This window comes from Coregonus clupeaformis, unplaced genomic scaffold, assembly GCF_020615455.1.
Source record: "Coregonus clupeaformis isolate EN_2021a unplaced genomic scaffold, ASM2061545v1 scaf0772, whole genome shotgun sequence".
Taxonomy (NCBI): Eukaryota; Metazoa; Chordata; class Actinopteri; order Salmoniformes; family Salmonidae; genus Coregonus; species Coregonus clupeaformis.
Genome location: NW_025534227.1, coordinates 105651 through 129277, shown reverse-complemented (window position 1 = coordinate 129277; position 23627 = coordinate 105651). Strand labels below are relative to the sequence as shown.

Here is a 23627-nt window from a genome sequence, read left to right as displayed (position 1 = left end):
TAGTAGTTAAGTCATTGCTGAGAGGAAGTGATAGATGAATACCAGGGCCTGTCCCTACCCGTCTCTCTCTCTCTCTCTGGGCTCAAAGAGATCCATCCTTCAGATATAGGGGCTCACTGTACTCTCTCCCTATAAACTAGTTCCCCCTCAGGAATATGGGTAGTGAAGTTCACCTGTTGTACGCCATACCCCTAAGGACCTACAGGACCTTTAATTGATAGATCACACATCAGGTGCAGTACAGTGATAGTTTACACCCTGTCACGGTCTTCACATTTTGCTGCTTTACAATGAGGTATTAACTCTGGGGTGTAAATACATACACAATCAAGATATCTTTTTTTATTTTATTTGTATTTCTTTTAAATTATATAATTTGTCTTTAACTTTGGGAACGTGGAGTAGGTTGTGTAGATCGGTAGGGTAAAAATGATATGTATTCCCTTTTGAGATTACATTTTAAGGCAGCAAAATGTGAAGACTGTGCAAGGGGTGTGTAGACGTTCACTAGCGACTGTATGTGCTACAGTATGACTGGTTGTAAGTTGATCACATCAAGTAGACCTATTAATGGACACATGGGTTGTTTGTTTGTTTACTGTCCTATAGTCCAGTGGTTTTCAAACCTATCCTCTGGAACCCACAGACGTTTCACAATTTAGTTGTAGCCCTGAACTAGTTTATCGGATTCACCTATTCAAGGGCTTGGTGATTAGTTAACATGTTGAATCAGGTGTGCTAGCTGTGGAATAGCTGAACTACATGGAACAGCTGAAAAGCCCTTCTCTAGTCCACACATATCTACATACTGTGCCTACTGACTACTCATGAAGCCACCCATAATAAACACCAGCCTGTCTCCCTCATTGCTACTAAAACACCTGTTAGAGAGAATGAGCCTGACAGTTCACAGGGAAAACACACCTGCCCTAACAGACAACATGGGGGCACGGTTGGGTACAGAGTGTGGGAACAACACTGCAATGCCAGCTGAGGCCCATCTGAGGAGTTACCACAGAAAATAGATGGTTGTGTGTGTATGTGTGTGTGTGTGTGTGTGTGTGTATGTGTATTTGTGTGTGTGTGTGTGTGTGTGTGTGTGTGTGTGTGTGTGTGTGTGTGTGTGTGTGTGATCCTGCTGCCTACCATGATGACATCCCCGGCCCGGATGTTGAGAGCGGTGGGGTCGTGGAGGTTCCAGTAGTCTTTCAGAGCTCTCACCTGCAGGACACCTGTAGCATCTGTGTGTGAGAAAGACAGAGAGGGGGGGGACAGAGAGAGGGGAGAAAGAGAGAGAGGGGGACAGAGAGAGGGGAGAAAGAGAGAGAGGGAGAAAGAGAGAGGGAGGACAGAGAGAGAGGGGGACAGAGAGAGAGGGGGACAGAGAGAGGGGGACAGAGAGGGGGGGACAGAGAGAGGGGGGGACAGAGAGAGGGGGACAGAGAGAGGGGACAGAGAGAGGGGGGACAGAGAGAGGAGAAAGAGAGAGAGGGGGACAGAGAGAGGGAGAAAGAGAGAGAGGGGAGAAAGAGAGAGAGGGAGGACAGAGAGAGAGGGGGACAGAGAGAGGGGGGGACAGAGAGAGGGGGACAGAGAGAGGGGGGGGACAGAGAGGGGGGACAGAGAGAGGGGGGGACAGAGAGAGGGGGGGACAGAGAGAGGGGGGACAGAGAGAGGGGGGACAGAGAGGGGGGGACAGAGAGAGGGGGGGACAGAGAGAGGGGGGACAGAGAGAGGGGGGACAGAGAGAGGGGGGACAGAGAGAGGGGGACAGAGAGGGGGGGACAGAGAGAGGGGGGGACAGAGAGCAGAGGGGGACAGAGAGAGGGGGACAGAGAGAGGGGGGACAGAGAGAGGAGGGGACAGAGAGAGGGGGACAGAGAGAGGGGGGGACAGAGAGAGGGGGGGACAGAGAGAGGGGGGGACAGAGAGAGGAGGAGGGGAAGAGAGAGAGAGACACACATACAAAGTTAGTTCAGGGAATTGGTATGAAGGAAGGCAGGAAGAAACTACAGTTGAATGATTGATAGATACTGACATGTACACCTTTTCAATCCCCTTAAGGGAATATACCCAGAAGCTGCTACAATCCCAATGCATGTTGTTTTTTATCAGTCACATCCGGCACTGGTATGGAATGCAGTGACGTCAGAGAGCAGAGTCAGTCAGTGCTGTATTCAGCCTCTGACTGGTTGGTACACATCAATAAGTAATCCATGACGAGGAGGCGTGGTGGCTGATTGTGTTCTATTAATCTGTTATTCACTCTGCCCTGAACACAGAGGGAGAGAGAGAGCTGGATCATAACAGGAAGTCTCTCTCCATAGCCTCCATGTTTGAAGCAGCAGGCTGCTGACTGAGGAACACAAGTGCTCATTATGGCCTGAGTTCCCAGGCTGCTAGAAGCAGATCAAAGACCCAGGCCTGCTGGATTACAGAGGAGATAGCACAAACAGCAGAGGTCCAAAACACTCACACTCTCATGCATGCGCACGTACACAAGGGTGGCACGTACCACACGCACACACAAACGCATAGGTCGCACACACGCACCCACACACACCTAGTCTTTTGGGTGTGTGTGTGTGTGTGTGTGTGTGTGGGAGCTGATAGGGTTATGTAACCTGTACTCTCTGATGTTAAACACAGCTGCTTGGTGAATTACAGTTTAGAGCATATCATATCCCTCAGTCTCTCCTCTGGGCCGCTCTCGCTATAGGAGCGTCTGCACTGGCTCTGTCTCAGTCTGTCTCCTCTCCCAACACACACAGACACCTCTGAACACTCTGTCCTGCAGAACTCAGAGTCGGTTCACTACACAAAAGGACAAAGAAAGAAATACGCTAGCAGGAATCTATGCTGACATTGTTTCCAAGGAGCACGTGCGCCTAAATTGATTTTCTTTTCAACACACAAATACATTTAGGAGCACAATGACAGTATTTGAGGAAGAGTGTTATGATAAGAAATGACTAAAAGTTCATGAATAAAATATTTTTGTGGTGTTCCATGCTTAAGCAAGTACAATGTACCCTCAAATATTTGAGTCACTTAGGGGAGACAAAAATATTCAGCATATTGACAAAAATATTCATATATTGGCATGTCTGTCTGTGAGAGATGAGATTCTCCGATGTCCCTTCACTAGCAGTTGAGTTGAGCAAGCTCAAACAAACGACCATTGTAAAACAACCTAGCGTGAGAACAAAATTATATACATAGCCAAGAAACACAAGGACAAAGTCACAATTTAGTAGCCTTTAGGGTAAATTCAACCAACTTCTATGCCTGTGTGCTTCAAAAAATGAATCTTTCAGCACCACTCAGTGCACACAGCGCCCCAGGCACTGTTTCTGCGCCAGGTTGGATATATGGGACTCTATGTAGCCTAGACCTTTGTGTGATTAGATACCAGCTATGAAACAAAACGGCCAAAATACTTTGAAAAGAGCTACGGCAGCAATTCTTATGCTATAAATCAAAACTCGCACATGTGCTCATACTTGACTTTTTCAGTTTGCACACATCTAATTTTAGGCGCATATGTGAGTAAAATGGTCGCACTGTACAGCCCTGGTTAGAGGACAATAAAGTAGGAGTGAAACACAGAATGAGAGGTAAAGACTGCCAAAGAATGATACTTCATGGAATAATGTCTTCATTTGTTAACAACCATCTCCTGTCCCAGTGTATTGCAGTGGTGAGTGGTGCTCTGTTCACCTCGTAGGAGCTGCTTGATGTCCTTGCTGGCGTGAGAGGTGGTGAACTGGTTCACGATGTCCAGGGCTGTCTGGTTGTACGTGTTACGGATGTTCACGTCTATACCAGCCTGTCAAAACCACACACAACATTATCGTCAATCAGATATGCACTGAAACACACCAACACACACAATGTTCTCAACTCTAATGCAGTCAACGGCAATTTACTGTACTGTATAGCCAATTCAATAATACACTTCACTTACTCTGGACAATATGTTCCCAACTGTTAGTTGAATGTGGTAGAATAGTGATTGAATCAGACTAGTTAAAGACTAAATGAAGTGAGGTTGATGTCCCTCCAGGTGTCTTACCTCTAGCAGCTGTCTGACCACCTCCGTCTTGCCGTAGAGGGCAGCCTCGTGCAGGGCAGTGCCAGCCTTGGTGGCCCTGTTGATGTCGATGCCCGCTTTCAGCAGCAACCTGAACCAGAGAGGAACAACACAATACTACTTTAGTACAACTTCAAGTTTACAAGTTAACTCCAGGGTGAATTGTAAAGGTTTCTGCGAGGCAGAGCCATGGATGGAGCCAGCAGGACCAGATGCCAGGACAGTACAGTACATGTTGTGTATGGCACCGTAGCTAGTCTGCTCAACATCCCACATCACATCAACTCACTGAGGTGCCAGGGGGAAATTCACACTGCACAAACACACACACAGATATCACATGCAAATGCAGACACACACTCACATATCCTGGTATTAGACAAGTTAGGCTTTAGAATATTAGCGGGAATGTCAGCGCTCTTCTGGGAATGTACAGCATGGAATGTTTGTGAGAGTGACAGGAGAGGTATATTCACACACACACACACACACGCAAACGCACACATAGCACACACACACTGGGCGAGGGGAAGTGGGCATGCACACACGCCCATATGCAAAATAGTTTGGTAACTAACTACCACAAACCCATAACCCCTGTCTGTCTTTCCATGGCATTCCTGCTTATCAACCATACCATCTCACAATGACCTCTGTCACAATCACACCACCTATCTATAGTAACCCAAAATAACAAGACTGATTCAGACAGTGACAGTGACTTGCATCATCAGTTTGCCTCACCACTCGCTTTAGTAAATAAGGCAAGAATCTAACAAGAAGTCGCTTAGAGACAGGGAGACAGGGAGAGAAAGAGAGGGATTTTTGGGGCTCAGTTGCAGAGCAGAGAGCGATGACTCAGAAGACTGAGCCCTGGGAGAGGGGCCGTGCTGGGGACAAAGAGAGGGGAGAGAGAGACAGACAGAGAGAGAGAGAGAGAGAGAGAGAGAGAGAGAGAGAGAGAGAGAGAGAGAGAGAGAGAGAGAGAGAGAGAGAGAGAGAGAGAGAGAGAGAGAGAGAGAGAGAGAGAGAGAGACAGAGAGAGAGAGACAGAGAGAGACAGAGAGATAGAAACAGGGAGAGGAAGAATACACCTCCCTTACTTGAACTTCATTATTCTCATCCTGTTACAGATACTGTGCTTCAGCTGCATATATCTTCCCTCTCCCTATCTCTCTCAATCTCTCTCCTCTCTCCCCATCTCTCACACTCTCTCCCCCTCTCCCCTCTCTCTCTCTCTCTCCCCCCTCTCCCCATCTCTCTCACTCTCTCCCCCCTCTCGCCATCTCTCTCACTCTCTCTCCCCTCTCCCTATCTCTCTCACTCTCTCTCCTCTCTCACCTCTCCCCCTCTCTCTCACTCTCTCTCCCCCCTCTCCCCATATCTCTCACTCTCTCTCCCCCCTCTCCCCATATCTTTCACTCTCTCTCCCCCCTCTCTCTCACTCTCTCTCCCCCCTCTCCCCATCTCTCTCACTCTCGGTCCCCCCTCTCCCCATCTATCTCACTCTCTCTCCCCCCTCTCCTCATCTCTCTCACTCTCTCTTCCCAATCTCTCTCACTCTCTCTCCCTCTCTCTGCCCTGCTGCTGCTAAGCTCTGGGTCAGTGTGCTCGTTTCATTTCACCTTAGAAACACAAAGGAGGGCAGGCTCATCAAAGTCTCTCTGTCCCTCTGGTTTGGCTGGGTGCTGAAAGAGAGAGAGAGAGACCTATCCTGTTCTCCTCTCCTCCTTTGGGGCTGCACTGACTCAATAACACATTGTTCATATCCCCCCTTTCATACCTCTATTACATGGATGTCTATGCGAGGCCAAAGTGGTGGAACCATGGGACAGGTTACAGCATGTATTGTGGTGACATAACCGTGTGATTGGACCACAGGGCATTGTTATTAAGACATATGGCCACTATAGACTGGATCCCAGAGATCATTGTGCCGTGGTTGAATACACAGTTTCTGTCTTTCATTATCAATTGAAGTTAATGAAAGCCTTGACTGTTCCTTTGGTAAGGTGGTTTGGACCAGGGAGGTGTGTCAGAGAAAAGGCAGACCATCACACCACTAATAGGACTCCTTAACTCTAGAACCGCTAAAACAGTCATTTTGACTGCTCATTAAAATGTATTTATTTATTACCCTGCCATTTAAGTCATGCTCCCCTCCATCCTTGACTTTTCCTAAATAAGTCTCTATATCACACTGTCTGTGTTAGAATCTTAATATCACAAACAGAACTGGAGTTATAACCAGATTTAGGAGGGCATGTCATTTTTTAAAATGGTGTTCCCTCCTTCTCCCGACAGTAGGGCATGCTCCACTCCTTCTACTGACAGTAGGGCCTGCTCCACTCCTTCTACTGACAGTAGGGCCTGCTCCACTCCTTCTACTGACAGTAGGGCCTGCTCCACTCCTTCTCCTGACAGTAGGGCCTGCTCCACTCCTTCTACTGACAGTAGGGCCTGCTCCACTCCTTCTACTGACAGTAGGGCCTGCTCCACTCCTTCTACTGACAGTAGGGCCTGCTCCACTCCTTCTACTGACAGTAGGGCCTGCTCCACTCCTTCTTCCGACAGTTGAAAGTGCAGTGCCCAGCTGATAATCACCTCGATGATTGCCTCGAAACTGAACCTAAACTATACCGAAACTAATTTCACACATATAACAACCAATAAAATAAATGAAATAAAGTTTGATGGGAGAAAAGGGGGAGAATGGGTGATTTGAGTGGGCTTGTCAGTAAGCATTTCACTGTAAGGTCTACACCTGTTGTATTTGGCGCATGTGACAAATACAACTTGACTTAATTTGATGAGCGAGGGGAAGCGAACTATGCATAATTATGTAATCACAAATTGTTAGCCATTCTATTGTATTGATCCATTCTAATTATAATCTTCAAATGGTATGCACCCTAAATCATTCCACTGAATCAAAGCAGTCTTATCAGTCTACTCTGGCCTACTTGAAGTAGGCTACACAGTGAGAACATGCGGAATTGCACATGCTGAACAGCTTTCAATATCTGGGAAAATATCTACATCGGGCAGCAGGTGAGTGAGTGTCGGAGACCTTACATTAGCAAGTGGAGAAATGTCACCATGGACAATTTCTTAACTTCACTGTCATTGGCGAACAATTTGCTTGTAAAGAAAACAAGTCTGGCCTGCACCATGAACAAAGTGAGACGGGAGCTCCCTCCCTCTGCACAAAATAAGGCACCTGCACAGCTGTTGTACTCCACAACGGTGCTGAAGAATGACAAGACAACGGGAACACAAAGAGAAAACTGGAGACTTTTATGCACTACAACCAAACAAAGGTATGTCAGAGTGTGTCAAGCAAGTGAAAGTTATTAAGATTTGTGTCAACTGTTAGGACAATGGATAACAGCTAAATGAAATCCAACTGTTAGGACAATGGATAACAGCTAAATGAAATCCAACTGTTAGGACAATGGATAACAGCTAAATGAAATCCAACTGTTAGGACAATGGATAACAGCTAAATGAAATCAACTGTTAGGACAATGGATAACAGCTAAATGAAATCCAACTGTTAGGACAATGGATAACAGCTAAATGAAATCCAACTGTTAGGACAATGGATAACAGCTAAATGAAATCCAACTGTTAGGACAATGGATAACAGCTAAATGAAATCCAACTGTTAGGACAATGGATAACAGCTAAATGAAATCCAACTGTTAGGACAATGGATAACAGCTAAATGAAATCCAACTGTTAGGACAATGGATAACAGCTAAATGAAATCCAACTGTTAGGACAATGGATAACAGCTAAATGAAATCCAACTGTTAGGACAATGGATAACAGCTAAATGAAATCCAACTGTTAGGACAATGGATAACAGCTAAATGAAATCCAACTGTTAGGACAATGGATAACAGCTAAATGAAATCCAACTGTTAGGACAATGGATAACAGCTAAATGAAATCCAACTGTTAGGACAATGGATAACAGCTAAATGAAATCCAACTGTTAGGACAATGGATAACAGCTAAATGAAATCCAACTGTTAGGACAATGGATAACAGCTAAATGAAATCCAACTGTTAGGACAATGGATAACAGCTAAATGAAATCCAACTGTTAGGACAATGGATAACAGCTAAATGAAATCCAACTGTTAGGACAATGGATAACAGCTAAATGAAATCCAACTGTTAGGACAATGGATAACAGCTAAATGAAATCCAACTGTTAGGACAATGGATAACAGCTAAATGAAATCCAACTGTTAGGACAATGGATAACAGCTAAATGAAATCCAACTGTTAGGACAATGGATAACAGCTAAATGAAATCCAACTGTTAGGACAATGGATAACAGCTAAATGAAATCCAACTGTTAGGACAATGGATAACAGCTAAATGAAATCCAACTGTTAGGACAATGGATAACAGCTAAATGAAATCCAACTGTTAGGACAATGGATAACAGCTAAATGAAATCCAACTGTTAGGACAATGGATAACAGCTAAATGAAATCCAACTGATGCCACTGTGTGAAGATGCACACAATGTAAACATGAGCTGACAATAATTAACTATTTTTGACTGCTGTCATATCGACACTTTTATCCATTATAATGCCATTATTGCTTTTGCACCGAGTTTCACTATTTATCAAGGCCACTTCACGCTATAATGATGTTTAGGCTACTGATGTTTTCATCATTTCACCGCGCGTCTTTTGACCGTGCGTCTTGGTGGTTGGGGTATTTTTATTTTGCAGTTATAAAAAGAAAGTTGTTACCGTGTTCCAACACATATACTTTCTGTTTCATAGTTGTAACAAACATTTCTTGAACACTTGAAATTTGGCGTTTTTCTTCTTTTTTTCGTATAGCCTACAGTAACAAAATATGAAAATGCTATTGTGTTATTTGAAATAAAATAAAAAATCATATTCTGATGTTACCCAACGCCTTCATAAACACAACCAAATGATTATTTTTGCAATAGCATATATTAAATATATAAATGACACTGTTAGAATGTTGCAGTCAGAATGACTTCTCATTAGCTTGAAGGTGGGGTCCATCGAGACCCAGCAGTTCTAGTGTTAACTGTCTGGTCCCAACTACTACTGATAGATCAGCAGCCACATCTCACTGGCAGATCTGGGTCACATTGGCAGCACTGCAGCCTCACACCAGAGAGCCTCCCTCTCAGTCTCTCTCTCGGTTTCTCTCCAGTGTCTCTTTCTGCATATCCATCTCTCTCTCTCTCAGGCTAGTGACAGACTGCTGCAGCTGTCAGTGAAACATGGGAACAGGGCTGCAGAGTAGACCCCCTCCTCCTCCTCTTCTCTCTGGCAGGGCTCAGGGTGAGCTGGGTGTCTGGTTCTGGACTGTGCCAGACAGACTCTGATGTAGGTCTCCATGGAGGTACTAGGGGATTGGGGCTGTGGCCCCTGGTGGAGTAGAAATCGGACAGGCTGTTTTATAGCCTCCCAGCTAGTCAGATCAGAGATTGGGGTACTAAGAGTCAGTGTTGAGGAAATATATGGCTAGATCCACTTGAGAGAGAGAAAACACACACCACAGTGTTCCAGAGCGAGGGTGTGGAGACAGAGCCGTGTCTGATGGTTCTTGTCTTGTCCATAGTACAGTGGAGAGGAAGAGGGAGGAGGAGGAGGAGGAGGAGGGGAGGAGGAGGGGCAGAGGGTATACCCATGGGAACCATTTACTGTCCTGTCGAGTCTCCCAGCACACCAGTTCCAGATCAGTGACTGTGTTAACCCTGTCAGACCCCTGTCCACCTCTACACCTCAGAGGTGTTCAATCACACAGACCTGCACTGACCAACCATGACCAATCATAGCCTTTCATTTAGTATGTGAAAAATGACAGGAATGACAGGCAGAGGAATAAGTCTCATAAGAAAATATCAATCTATCAATGGGTACTGTACACACAAATCAGTATGGGCTGAATCCGAGCCTGAGAAACATGTACACAAATCTGCATTAAAACTTTTGTGAAAATCTTTCATTGACATCAACGCATGATTTATACAACACTATACTACACAATACGAGTTTTGCATACATTTCTCAAGTTCAGATTGTGAAAAACAATAGAAAGTCTCTTACCGGATGATGTCCTTGTGTCCGTTGCGTGCGGCGAGGTGCAGCGGCGTGTTGAAGCCGGAGTCTGTAGGTTCCTTCCTATCACCCTCTAACAGAGCCACCACCATGTTACTGCTCAACAACAGCTGAGCAACCTGAGAGGAGGAGTGAGTGAGGGAGGTCAAGAAAAAAAGCCATGGAGACAGAAGAGAGGAGAAAGGGAAATTGAAGAACAGAGAGAGAGAGAGAGAGAGAGAGAGAGAGAGAGAGAGAGAGAGAGAGAGAGAGAGAGACAGAGAGAGAGAGAGAGAGAGAGACAGAGAGAGAAAGAGAAAGAGAGAGAGAGAGAGAGAGAGAGAGAGAGAGACAGAGAGAGAGAGACATACAGAGAGAGAGAGAGAGAGAGAGAGAAGATTCAGAGAGAGAGAGAGTTCATGTACATTTCATGCACACACACGAGTTTAAAACCTTCAGGAGTTCTGTGATTTGACATGGGAGGCCCCACAGGTGAGTGTGAGGTAATACAGGAGTGATAAGCAACCCCACACATCTGGCCCACACACTGGATGACACCTCAACACTCACTGACTGACTACTGCTGCTGGGAGACTGGTCTGGGACAGAGGACAGCAGGAAAACACACAGGGACAGAGGACAGCAGGAAAACACACAGGGACAGAGGACAGCAGGAAAACACACAGGGACAGAGAGGGAAATGAGAGAGAGAAAGGAAGAGTGGAAGGAGAGAGAGAGAAATAGAAATAGGGAGGGGCTCGCCACACCCTGGCACCCCAACACAGCAGCTGATGCCCAAACACTCCCCACACACACACACTACACTCCACACACACACACTCCACACACACACACTACACTCCCCCACACACACACACACACACACACACACAGGTCATTCCACGGTGGAGCCAGTGTCAGCATTCTAAAGATATCCCATTCTAAATCAATCCTGGGGGACAGTAGTTACAAGCTAACTCTCTCAAGTCTCATTCAACAAACACACAAGCACAAACAAAGCTGCCCAGCAAACCTTTCAGTAACAGGAGCTACAGACCTGCCAATACTTCCTCTCCAGCCCACATCCAGATAAATAAGAATGAAAGACGAGGGGATTTTCCAGCCCAGCATGAGAGGAAAGCAGCGTTCACAATGTGTGTGTGTGTGTGTGTGTGTGTGTGTGTGTGTACTATTACTTCACCCTGGCTTGGTTCGGCTTCACACTGTCCTATCCAAACTAAACGCTGCTGCAGCACTATTTGGGACCAGGGACTTTGATTTAGGCAGCGCACAGAGTTTGAAATACACTCACATTGGCTTGGTGGTATTTGAAGGGCTATTGGAACTGATAAATTCACATACAAAGCTATTGTGCGGTCAGGGAGAGAGTTGTTTCTGAAATAGTCAAATTGGTTTAATGATGCAGGCCCAATTGACCATTAAGTCATAGCGACCGAATGTACATTTGAGATGGAGAGTGTGAAAAAATGAGCGTGTGAATGTGTAAGTGAGAAGAAGGAAGCGCGAGGGAGGAAGTTGGTGTGATTGAGTGAGAACAACTGTGCTCGAGGGAGAGAGAAAGAGAGATAAATGGAGAGGGAGAGAAAGAGAGAAAGAGAGAGAGAAATGGAGAGAGAGAAATAGAGAGAAATGGAGAGCGAGAAGTAAATGTGCTCTAGTAAGAGAATCAGCATTCTCAAGGATGAGAGAGAGAGACTGAAAGTAAAGAGTGCAGAACTGAGATGTATTTGATGGAAGAGGAGCAGTTGTAACAATGCAGCCCATCCCAGCTCCAGAGGGGTTGTATTTGTCCAGCTGTGACCACTGTGTCTGTCCAGACTAACACAGGCCATGACAGAGTTACATCATTTACACTCTCACAGCAGGCTGCAGCCCCCCTGTCTGTCTCTGTGAGCCTGGGCCAGTGGTGGGGGAGGAAAAACACAAACACAGTCTTACCTTGACTCTACCGAACTCACAGGCCAGGTCTAGGGGGGTCTTCTTGGTTTTGTTGATCAGACAGGGGTTGGACTGGTGCTGCAGCAGCATCTCAGACTGAGAGAGACACAGACAGACAAACAGACAGGGGATCAACACACACAAATATAAAAAAACACACACACACAGGCATATACACACACTATACATGCAATCATACACACGGTGCTGCAGCAGCATCTTAGACTGAGAAAAACAGACAGACAGGGAATCAACACACACAAATATTAACACACACACACACACACACACACACACGTTCATGGAAACGTATACTATGGCACGCACAGCACAGCACACACACCATTACACACATAACCAAGATCAAATACCATATACACATACACACTGTCACCGGGGCCATTAGGGGTGTAAGCTATGTTATGTGGATGTGGTCATGCAGATAGTTTTACAACACACGTAGCTAGGGAGATGATGGCAGATGTTTCTATCAGCACCTGGTGCTGCCTGCCGTATCCAAGGACACATAGTATTTGGTGGTCATTCTGCTCTGGGAATACAGAGTAGACTAGAGGACCAGAGGCTGTTACAATCAAATGGGACTTTATGGTCTGTGGAGATAAAGGCTTTTCACACAAACTGTGGTCCTTAAAGGCCTACAAATCAATTCATGTTGCATAACAAAAACACATCATGACAAAATGTTTGTAGGCTAGTTCCTGATCTATTTCCCAAGTGGTGTCTTATAAAGGGCGGCAGGTAGCTTAGTGGGTAAGAGCGTTGTGCCAGTAACCGAAAGGTCGCTGGTTCTAATCCCCGAGCCGACTAGGTGAAAAATCTGTCGATGTGCCCTTGAGCAAGGCACTTAACCCTAATTGCTCCTGTAAGTCGCTCTGGATAAGAGCGTCTGCTAAATGACTAAAAATGTAAAATAAAGCTCTATACCTACACACACAGTCCTTTATCGTGTAGATGTATTGTTAGAGAGTGAAAACATTCCCTTACATCACTCTACACATCTGGCCTGAAATAATAAAGTTATAAAATAAAACAAATGTAAATATACACATCTGAAATATTTTATTAAAGTAAAGTAATGTGAATAAATGATGGTTAAAAGATGATAAGCAGTAATGGGCAGTCACTACCATCATGGGACTTTTATTAATCGTTTTATTCTGTGTTGTTACAGCGAAAACCATGACATTTTTTAAATAATCGAACCGAAACCGAACCGACCTAAAAAACCACTTACCACTTATCACTCAGCACTACAGGGGGTGGTGGGGGTTGGTAACAAAGACAAGGTCCCTAATCCCCCCTAAACCTGATCACCCCGGACCCCCCCATCATTACCCCCTCAATCCCCACAAATCCAATCCTCCTCATCCTGCCTCGTGCTTCTCTCTCCCTCTTCTCCCTCTCCAATCCAATCACACCAACATCCCTCTCCTCTCCCTGCTTGCTCCGTACCCCCTCAATCCCTTAAATGCCTGTACCACCAAACACCACCCATCCTACTCTATCCCTGCCATGTCACATCTGTTTTGGGGCTATGGCTGTGATTTGCTGACAGTTTTGTTTACTGTTTAAGACTTAAGTGGACTGACCAAACATGACCACACACATCTAAATCTCAGATAAGTCACCCACAGTAACCCAGTGTCAGTGTAAGCTTTGTGGACAGACACACCAGCCAATCCAGCAGAATGGGGATATTTGTTGACAGTCTGTTTGTTTGTGTTTGTGTGTGTGTGTTTGTGTGTGTGTGTGTGTGTGTGTGTGTGTGCGTGTGTCTCTGTCTGTCTGTCTGTCTGTCTGTCTGTCTGTCTGTCTGTCTGTCTGTCTGTCTGTCTCAGTATGTGTGTTGTGTGTTGTGTGTTGTGTACTGACCACATCATAGTGTCCGTACTGTGCGGCCAGGTGCAGGGGGATGTGTCCATCCTGTGAGACCCCATTGACTCCAGCTCCGGCCCTCAGCAGCGTAAGAACAGAGTCAGCCTTGCCCTGCCACGCTGCATAGTGAAGCGGACGCATACCTGCAGGAGGCAGCACACAGGACATCTATGGTCATATACAGTACACATATAAACACACACAATAGAGACAGACAGACAGTGAGTGACAGACAGAAGTACCGGTAGACATTTTTGGGTTATCCATATGAAAGCTGATATTAAATCACAAGACAATGTTCCACAGATAGAACTAATAGAATGTACCAGCTGATATACAGTAGAATTACAGACAATGTGTGCGTCACTAATAAAAACATCACAGATAATATTCATTAAAGGCAAGTATTTTTGTACTGTGGCACATGTTGCTAACTGGTCTGAGATCTGGATGTACCAGCTAACATGAAATCTCAAGACAATGTGTGCCACTGACAGAAAACATCAGAGATCATATCTGTGCTGACTGAGATGATCTCACTGAGACCTGTGTTAGCTGTTTTGCTAGCTGATCTGAGAGCAGTGATAGTGCTTTGTCTCTCACTGAGGACTGTTGTTAGCTGTTTTGCTAGCTGATCTGAGAGCAGGTGATAGACAGTGCTGTGTGTCTCACCGTTCCTGTCCTTGATGTCCACAGTGGCCTGAGCCTCCAGCAGCACAGACAGCAGGTCTGTAGTTCCGGTCAGAGCAGCATGGTGGAGGGCTGAGAACCTGAGGACAACAACACACAGAAAGATGACAGAGGGATATAGTACAGAGGCTCAAAGACAATGGAGAAGAGGAGATGGGAAGGTGACGTTTGGAGAGATATAGTTCAGTACAGACATAGTATAGTTGAGTGAAAGACACAATTGAGAGAGCATTGGGATTGTTTGGCAATGGGGATGCTTAGAGGCCAATGGCATTGCTTGTGTCTTTCACATGTAAACAACCCACCACTGGCACCCACCCAGACAGACACAGAGAGAGAGAGACAGTACTCTTCCATCAGCCAATAACAGACCACAGCCCTGGGCTGTTAGTCACACACTCATCCTCTCACTGGTGAGGATTCAATTAAAGTCTGCATGTGATCTGATCGTAAAATGAATGGAAAACACATCTTCAATATGTAGAAAGAGGCCACAACATAAAGCAAAGCCAGGCCCCGCCAGAACCCTGCTCTGGGCTGTGGGCTGAGGGCTGTGTTATTGGGCAGGCCTGTACTGTAGTGTAGAAGCCAGCCAGCCAGTAGTCTAGGATTCACTAGACACCAGGAGACATGAATAACAGGAAAGATAATGGAGCTGGAGGCTTTGGCTCAATCAAGACCAGACTCCCTCTATCCTCATCCACACAGTCTCTCACCCTCCTCCCCTTCTCTTTCGGTGTTGTTCAGCTTTATCTGTTTTGGGGAGAAAGGGAGGGGGTATGGGGGTAGTAAATACAAAATAAAATCCCCCAAACTATGGGAGGGAGGATTTGCCATCCTACCATCATGTTTTATGAGTGCCATGATGTGTGTGTCGGGGCATGCCAACACACAGTGTGGCCTTCAGAGGTGACTCAGCTCAGAGGGGAAGAAGGACTCAACTCATTAGGGTGGTGAGTAACAGTCCTGCCTCCACCACCACCGTCGAGTCCAAACACCACAGATATAAATCTCCCCTCTCACACAGACACACACACACACACATGCAGGTACAGGCCGTTGCCACAGCCTGCAGCCACCACCGTCCACATGGAGAGGCGAGAGGGAGGAAGCTGCCAGTCAGAACATAATATACTGTACGTGTGGTTACAGCACCTAACCATAAATAACCAGACCAGAGACACGAGAGACGGTCTGTACTATAGAGAGACGGTCTGTACTATAGAGAGACGGTCTGTACTATAGAGAGACGGTCTGTACTATAGAGAGACGGTCTGTACTATAGAGAGACGGTCTGTACTATAGAGAGACGGTCTGTACTATAGAGAAACGGTCTGTACTATAGAGAAACGGTCTGTACTATAGAGAGACGGTCTGTACTATAGAGAGACGTCTGTACTATAGAGAGACGGTCTGTACTATAGAGAGACGGTCTGTACTATAGAGAGACGGTCTGTACTATAGAGAGACGGTCTGTACTATAGAGAGACACGGTCTGTACTATAGAGAGACGGTCTGTACTATAGAGAGACACGGTCTGTACTATAGAGAGACGGTCTGTACTATAGAGAGACGGTCTGTACTATAGAGAGACACGGTCTGTACTATAGAGAGACGGTATGTACTATAGAGAGACGGTCTGTACTATAGAGAGACGTCTGTACTATAGAGAGACACGGTCTGTACTATAGAGAGACGGTCTGTACTATAGAGAGACACGGTCTGTACTATAGAGAGACACGGTCTGTACTATAGAGAGACGGTCTGTACTATAGAGAGACACGGTCTGTACTATAGAGAGACGGTCTGTACTATAGAGAGACACGGTCTGTACTATAGAGAGACGGTCTGTACTATAGAGAAACGGTCTGTACTATAGAGAGACGGTCTGTACTATAGAGACACGGTCTGTACTATAGAGAGACGGTCTGTACTATAGAGAGACACGGTCTGTACTATAGAGAGACGGTCTGTACTATAGAGAGACGGTCTGTACTATAAAGAGACAGTCTGTACTATAGAGAGACGGTCTGTACTATAGAGAGACGGTCTGTACTATAGAGAGACACGGTCTGTACTATAGAGAGAGACGGTCTGTACTATAGAGAGACGGTCTGTACTATAGAGAGACGGTCTGTACTATAGAGAGACACGGTCTGTACTATAGAGAGACGGTCTGTACTATAGAGAGACGGTCTGTACTATAGAGAGACGGTCTGTACTATAGAGAGACACGGTCTGTACTATAGAGAGACACGGTCTGTACTATAGAGAGACGGTATGTACTATAGAGAGACGGTCTGTACTATAAAGAGACGGTCTGTACTATAGAGAGACACTGTCTGTACTATAGAGAGACGGTCTGTACTATAGAGAGACGGTCTGTACTATAGAGAGACGGTCTGTACTATAGAGAGACGTCTGTACTATAGAGAGGCGGTCTGTACTATAGAGAGACGGTGTGTACTATAGAGAGACACGGTCTGTACTATAGAGAGACGGTCTGTACTATAGAGAGACGGTCTGTACTATAAAGAGACGGTCTGTACTATAGAGAGACGGTCTGTACTATAGAGAGACGGTCTGTACTATAGAGAGACACGGTCTGTACTATAGAGAGAGACGGTCTGTACTATAGAGAGACGGTCTGTACTATAGAGAGACACGGTCTGTACTATAGAGAGACGGTCTGTACTATAGAGAGACGGTCTGTACTATAGAGAGACGGTCTGTACTATAGAGAGACAGGGTCTGTACTATAGAGAGACACGGTCTGTACTATAGAGAGACGGTATGTACTATAGAGAGACGGTCTGTACTATAGAGAGACGGTCTGTACTATAGAGAGACACGGTCTGTACTATAGAGAGACGGTCTGTACTATAGAGAGACGGTCTGTACTATAGAGAGACATGGTCTGTACTATAGAGAGACACGGTCTGTACTATAGAGAGACGGTCTGTACTATAGAGAGACGGTATGTACTATAGAGAGACGGTCTGTACTATAGAGAGACGGTCTGTACTATAGAGAGACACGGTCTGTACTATAGAGAGACGGTCTGTACTATAGAGAGACGGTCTGTACTATAGAGAGACGTCTGTACTATAGAGAGACGGTCTGTACTATAGAGAGACGGTCTGTACTATAGAGAGACGGTCTGTACTATAGAGAGACAGGTCTGTACTATAGAGAGACGGTCTGTACTATAGAGAGACAGTCTGTACTATAGAGAGACGGTCTGTACTATAGAGAGACGGTCTGTACTATAGAGAGACGGTCTGTACTATAGAGAGACGGTCTGTACTATAGAGAGACGGTCTGTACTATAGAGAGACACGGTCTGTACTATAGAGAGACGGTCTGTACTATAGAGAGACGGTCTGTACTATAGAGAGACGGTCTGTACTATAGAGAGACGGTCTGTACTATAGAGAGACGGTCTGTACTATAGAGAGACCGGTCTGTACTATAGAGAGACGGTCTGTACTATAGAGAGACGGTCTGTACTATAGAGAGACGGTCTGTACTATAGAGAGACCGGTCTGTACTATAGAGAGACGGTCTGTACTATAGAGAGACGGTCTGTACTATAGAGAGACAGGTCTGTACTATAGAGAGACGGTCTGTACTATAGAGAGACACGGTCTGTACTATAGAGAGACGGTCTGTACTATAGAGAAACGGTCTGTACTATAGAGAGACGGTCTGTACTATAGAGACACGGTCTGTACTATAGAGAGACTGTCTGTACTATAGAGAGACGGTCTGTACTATAGAGAGACACGGTCTGTACTATAGAGAGACGGTCTGTACTATAGAGAGACGGTCTGTACTATAAAGAGACGGTCTGTACTATAGAGAGACGGTCTGTACTATAGAGAGACGGTCTGTACTATAGAGAGACGGTCTGTACTATAGAGAGACGGTCTGTACTATAGAGAGACACGGTCTGTACTATAGAGAGACGGTCTGTACTATAGAGAGACGGTCTGTACTATAGAGAGACACGGTCTGTACTATAGAGACACGGTCTGTACTATAGAGAGACGGTATGTACTATAGAGAGACGGTCTGTACTATAGAGAGACACGGTCTGTACTATAGAGAGACGGTCTGTACTATAGAGAAACGGTCTGTACTATAGAGAGACGGTCTGTACTATAGAGAGACACGGTCTGTACTATAGAGAGACGGTCTGTACTATAGAGAGACGGTCTGTACTATAGAGAGAGCGGTCTGTACTATAGAGAGACGGTCTGTACTATAGAGAGACGGTCTGTACTATAGAGAGACACGGTCTGTACTATAGAGAGAGACGGTCTGTACTATAGAGAGACGGTCTGTACTATAGAGAGACGGTCTGTACTATAGAGAGACGGTCTGTACTATAGAGAGACGGTCTGTACTATAGAGAGACACGGTCTGTACTATAGAGAGACGGTCTGTACTATAGAGAGACGGTCTGTACTATAGAGAGACGGTCTGTACTATAGAGAGACGGTCTGTACTATAGAGAGACGGTCTGTACTATAGAGAGACGGTCTGTACTATAGAGAGACGGTCTGTACTATAGAGAGACGGTCTGTACTATAGAGAGACACGGTCTGTACTATAGAGAGACGGTCTGTACTATAGAGAGACGGTCTGTACTATAGAGAGACGGTCTGTACTATAGAGAGACGGTCTGTACTATAGAGAGACGGTCTGTACTATAGAGAGACGGTCTGTACTATAGAGAGACCGGTCTGTACTATAGAGAGACGGTCTGTACTATAGAGAGACGGTCTGTACTATAGAGAGACGGTCTGTACTATAGAGAGACGGTCTGTACTATAGAGAGACGGTCTGTACTATAGAGAGACGGTCTGTACTATAGAGAGACACGGTCTGTACTATAGAGAGACGGTCTGTACTATAGAGAGACGGTCTGTACTATAGAGAGACGGTCTGTACTATAGAGAGACGGTCTGTACTATAGAGAGACGGTCTGTACTATAGAGAGCGGTCTGTACTATAGAGAGACCGGTCTGTACTATAGAGAGACACGGTCTGTACTATAGAGAGACGGTCTGTACTATAGAGAGACACGGTCTGTACTATAGAGAGACGGTCTGTACTATAGAGAGACGGTCTGTACTATAGAGAGACGGTCTGTACTATAGAGAGACGGTCTGTACTATAGAGAGACGGTCTGTACTATAGAGAGACACGGTCTGTACTATAGAGAGACGGTCTGTACTATAGAGAGACGGTCTGTACTATAGAGAGACGGTCTGTACTATAGAGAGACGGTCTGTACTATAGAGAGACACGGTCTGTACTATAGAGAGACGGTCTGTACTATAGAGAGACACGGTCTGTACTATAGAGAGACGGTCTGTACTATAGAGAGACGGTCTGTACTATAGAGAGACGGTCTGTACTATAGAGAGACGGTCTGTACTATAGAGAGACGGTCTGTACTATAGAGAGCGGTCTGTACTATAGAGAGACAGGTCTGTACTATAGAGAGACGGTCTGTACTATAGAGAGACGGTCTGTACTATAGAGAGACGGTCTGTACTATAGAGAGACGGTCTGTACTATAGAGAGACGGTCTGTACTATAGAGAGACGGTCTGTACTATAGAGAGACGGTCTGTACTATAGAGAGACGGTCTGTACTATAGAGAGACACGGTCTGTACTATAGAGAGACGGTCTGTACTATAGAGAGACGGTCTGTACTATAGAGAGACGGTCTGTACTATAGAGAGACACGGTCTGTACTATAGAGAGACGGTCTGTACTATAGAGAGACGGTCTGTACTATAGAGAGACACGGTCTGTACTATAGAGAGACGGTCTGTACTATAGAGAGCACGGTCTGTACTATAGAGAGACGGTCTGTACTATAGAGAGACGGTCTGTACTATAGAGAGACGGTCTGTACTATAGAGAGACCGGTCTGTACTATAGAGAGACGGTCTGTACTATAGAGAGACGGTCTGTACTATAGAGAGACGGTCTGTACTATAGAGAGACGGTCTGTACTATAGAGAGACGGTCTGTACTATAGAGAGACGGTCTGTACTATAGAGAGACGGTCTGTACTATAGAGAGACGGTCTGTACTATAGAGAGACACGGTCTGTACTATAGAGAGACGGTCTGTACTATAGAGAGACGGTCTGTACTATAGAGAGACGGTCTGTACTATAGAGAGACACGGTCTGTACTATAGAGAGACGGTCTGTACTATAGAGAGACGGTCTGTACTATAGAGAGACGGTCTGTACTATAGAGAGACGGTCTGTACTATAGAGAGACGGTCTGTACTATAGAGAGACGGTCTGTACTATAGAGAGACACGGTCTGTACTATAGAGAGACGGTCTGTACTATAGAGAGACGGTCTGTACTATAGAGAGACGGTCTGTACTATAGAGAGACGGTCTGTACTATAGAGAGCACGGTCTGTACTATAGAGAGACGGTCTGTACTATAGAGAGACGGTCTGTACTATAGAGAGACGGTCTGTACTATAGAGAGACGGTCTGTACTATAGAGAGACGGTCTGTACTATAGAGAGACGGTCTGTACTATAGAGAGACCGGTCTGTACTATAGAGAGACGGTCTGTACTATAGAGAGACGGTCTGTACTATAGAGAGACGGTCTGTACTATAGAGAGACACGGTCTGTACTATAGAGAGACGGTCTGTACTATAGAGAGACGGTCTGTACTATAGAGAGACGGTCTGTACTATAGAGAGACGGTCTGTACTATAGAGAGACGGTCTGTACTATAGAGAGACGGTCTGTACTATAGAGAGACACGGTCTGTACTATAGAGAGACGGTCTGTACTATAGAGAGACGGTCTGTACTATAGAGAGACGGTCTGTACTATAGAGAGACGGTCTGTACTATAGAGAGACGGTCTGTACTATAGAGAGACGGTCTGTACTATAGAGAGACGGTCTGTACTATAGAGAGACGGTCTGTACTATAGAGAGACGGTCTGTACTATAGAGAGACGGTCTGTACTATAGAGAGACGGTCTGTACTATAGAGAGACGGTCTGTACTATAGAGAGACGGTCTGTACTATAGAGAGACGGTCTGTACTATAGAGAGACGGTCTGTACTATAGAGAGACGGTCTGTACTATAGAGAGACGGTCTGTACTATAGAGAGACGGTCTGTACTATAGAGAGACACGATCTGTACTATAGAGACGGTCTGTACTATAGAGAGACGGTCTGTACTATAGAGAGACGGTCTGTACTATAGAGAGACGGTCTGTACTATAGAGAGACCGGTCTGTACTATAGAGAGACGGTCTGTACTATAGAGAGACACGGTCTGTACTATAGAGAGACCGGTCTGTACTATAGAGAGACACGGTCTGTACTATAGAGAGACGGTCTGTACTATAGAGAGACGGTCTGTACTATAGAGAGACGATCTGTACTATAGAGACGGTCTGTACTATAGAGAGACGGTCTGTACTATAGAGAGACGGTCTGTACTATAGAGAGACGGTCTGTACTATAGAGAGACGGTCTGTACTATAGAGAGACACGGTCTGTACTATAGAGAGACGGTCTGTACTATAGAGAGACGGTCTGTACTATAGAGAGACGGTCTGTACTATAGAGAGACACGGTCTGTACTATAGAGAGACGGTCTGTACTATAGAGAGACACGGTCTGTACTATAGAGAGACACGGTCTGTACTATAGAGAGACACGGTCTGTACTATAGAGAGACGGTCTGTACTATAGAGAGACGGTCTGTACTATAGAGAGACACGGTCTGTACTATAGAGAGACACGGTCTGTACTATAGAGAGACGGTCTGTACTATAGAGAGACGGTCTGTACTATAGAGAGACACGGTCTGTACTATAGAGAGACGGTCTGTACTATAGAGAGACACGGTCTGTACTATAGAGAGACACAGTCTGTACTATAGAGAGACGGTCTGTACTATAGAGAGACGGCCTGTACTATAGAGAGACACGGTCTGTACTATAGAGAGACGGTCTGTACTATAGAGAGACGGTCTGTACTATAGAGAGACGGTCTGTACTATAGAGACACGGTCTGTACTATAGAGAGACGGTCTGTACTATAGAGAGACGGTCTGTACTATAGAGAGACACGGTCTGTACTATAGAGAGACGGTCTGTACTATAGAGAGACACGGTCTGTACTATAGAGAGACGGTCTGTACTATAGAGAGACACGGTCTGTACTATAGAGAGACGGTCTGTACTATAGAGAGGCGGTCTGTACTATAGAGAGACGGTCTGTACTAGAGAGACACGGTCTGTACTATAGAGAGACTGTCTGTACTATAGAGAGACGGACTGTACTATAGAGAGACGGTCTGTACTATAGAGAGACGGTCTGTACTATAGAGAGACGGTATGTACTATAGAGAGACGTCTGTACTATAGAGAGACGGTCTGTACTATAGAGAGACGGTCTGTACTATAGAGAGACGGCCTGTACTATAGAGAGACGGTCTGTACTATAGAGAGACGGTCTGTACTATAGAGAGACGGTCTGTACTATAGAGAGACGGTCTGTACTATAGAGAGACGGTCTGTACTATAGAGAGACGTCTGTACTATAGAGAGACGGTCTGTACTATAGAGAGACGGTCTCTCGGTCTGTACTATAGAGAGACGGTCTGTACTATAGAGACGTCTGTACTATAGAGAGACGGTCTGTACTATAGAGAGACAGTCTGTACTATAGAGAGACGGTCTGTACTATAGAGACGGTCTGTACTATAGAGAGACGGTCTGTACTATAGAGAGACGGTCTGTACTATAGAGAGACGTCTGTACTATAGAGAGACGGTCTGTATTATAGAGAGACAGTCTGTAC

The 23627-nt window shown here is 45.5% G+C and overlaps 1 protein-coding gene across 8 annotated transcripts in view; it reads right to left on the bottom strand.

Annotated features, from left to right (window-relative positions):
- The window catches only part of LOC121551101 (caskin-2), an 86192-nt gene that overhangs the window by 9767 nt on the left and 52798 nt on the right, over positions 1–23627 (bottom strand). For 6 of the 8 annotated variants that reach the window (XM_041863639.2, XM_041863640.2, XM_041863643.2 and 3 more), the window contains exons 4-10: positions 14732–14829; positions 14057–14202; positions 12164–12259; positions 10214–10344; positions 4076–4184; positions 3721–3829; positions 1147–1241 (exon numbers count right to left, since the gene is read on the bottom strand). In XM_041863639.2, the coding sequence (XP_041719573.2) occupies positions 1147–1241; positions 3721–3829; positions 4076–4184; positions 10214–10344; positions 12164–12259; positions 14057–14202; positions 14732–14829 (784 nt within the window). Of the gene's footprint in view, positions 1–1146; positions 1242–3720; positions 3830–4075; positions 4185–5718; positions 6314–10213; positions 10345–12163; positions 12260–14056; positions 14203–14731; positions 14830–23627 lie in introns of those variants that run through there. The other 2 variants (XM_041863641.2, XM_041863647.2) reach the window with 2 other exon arrangements.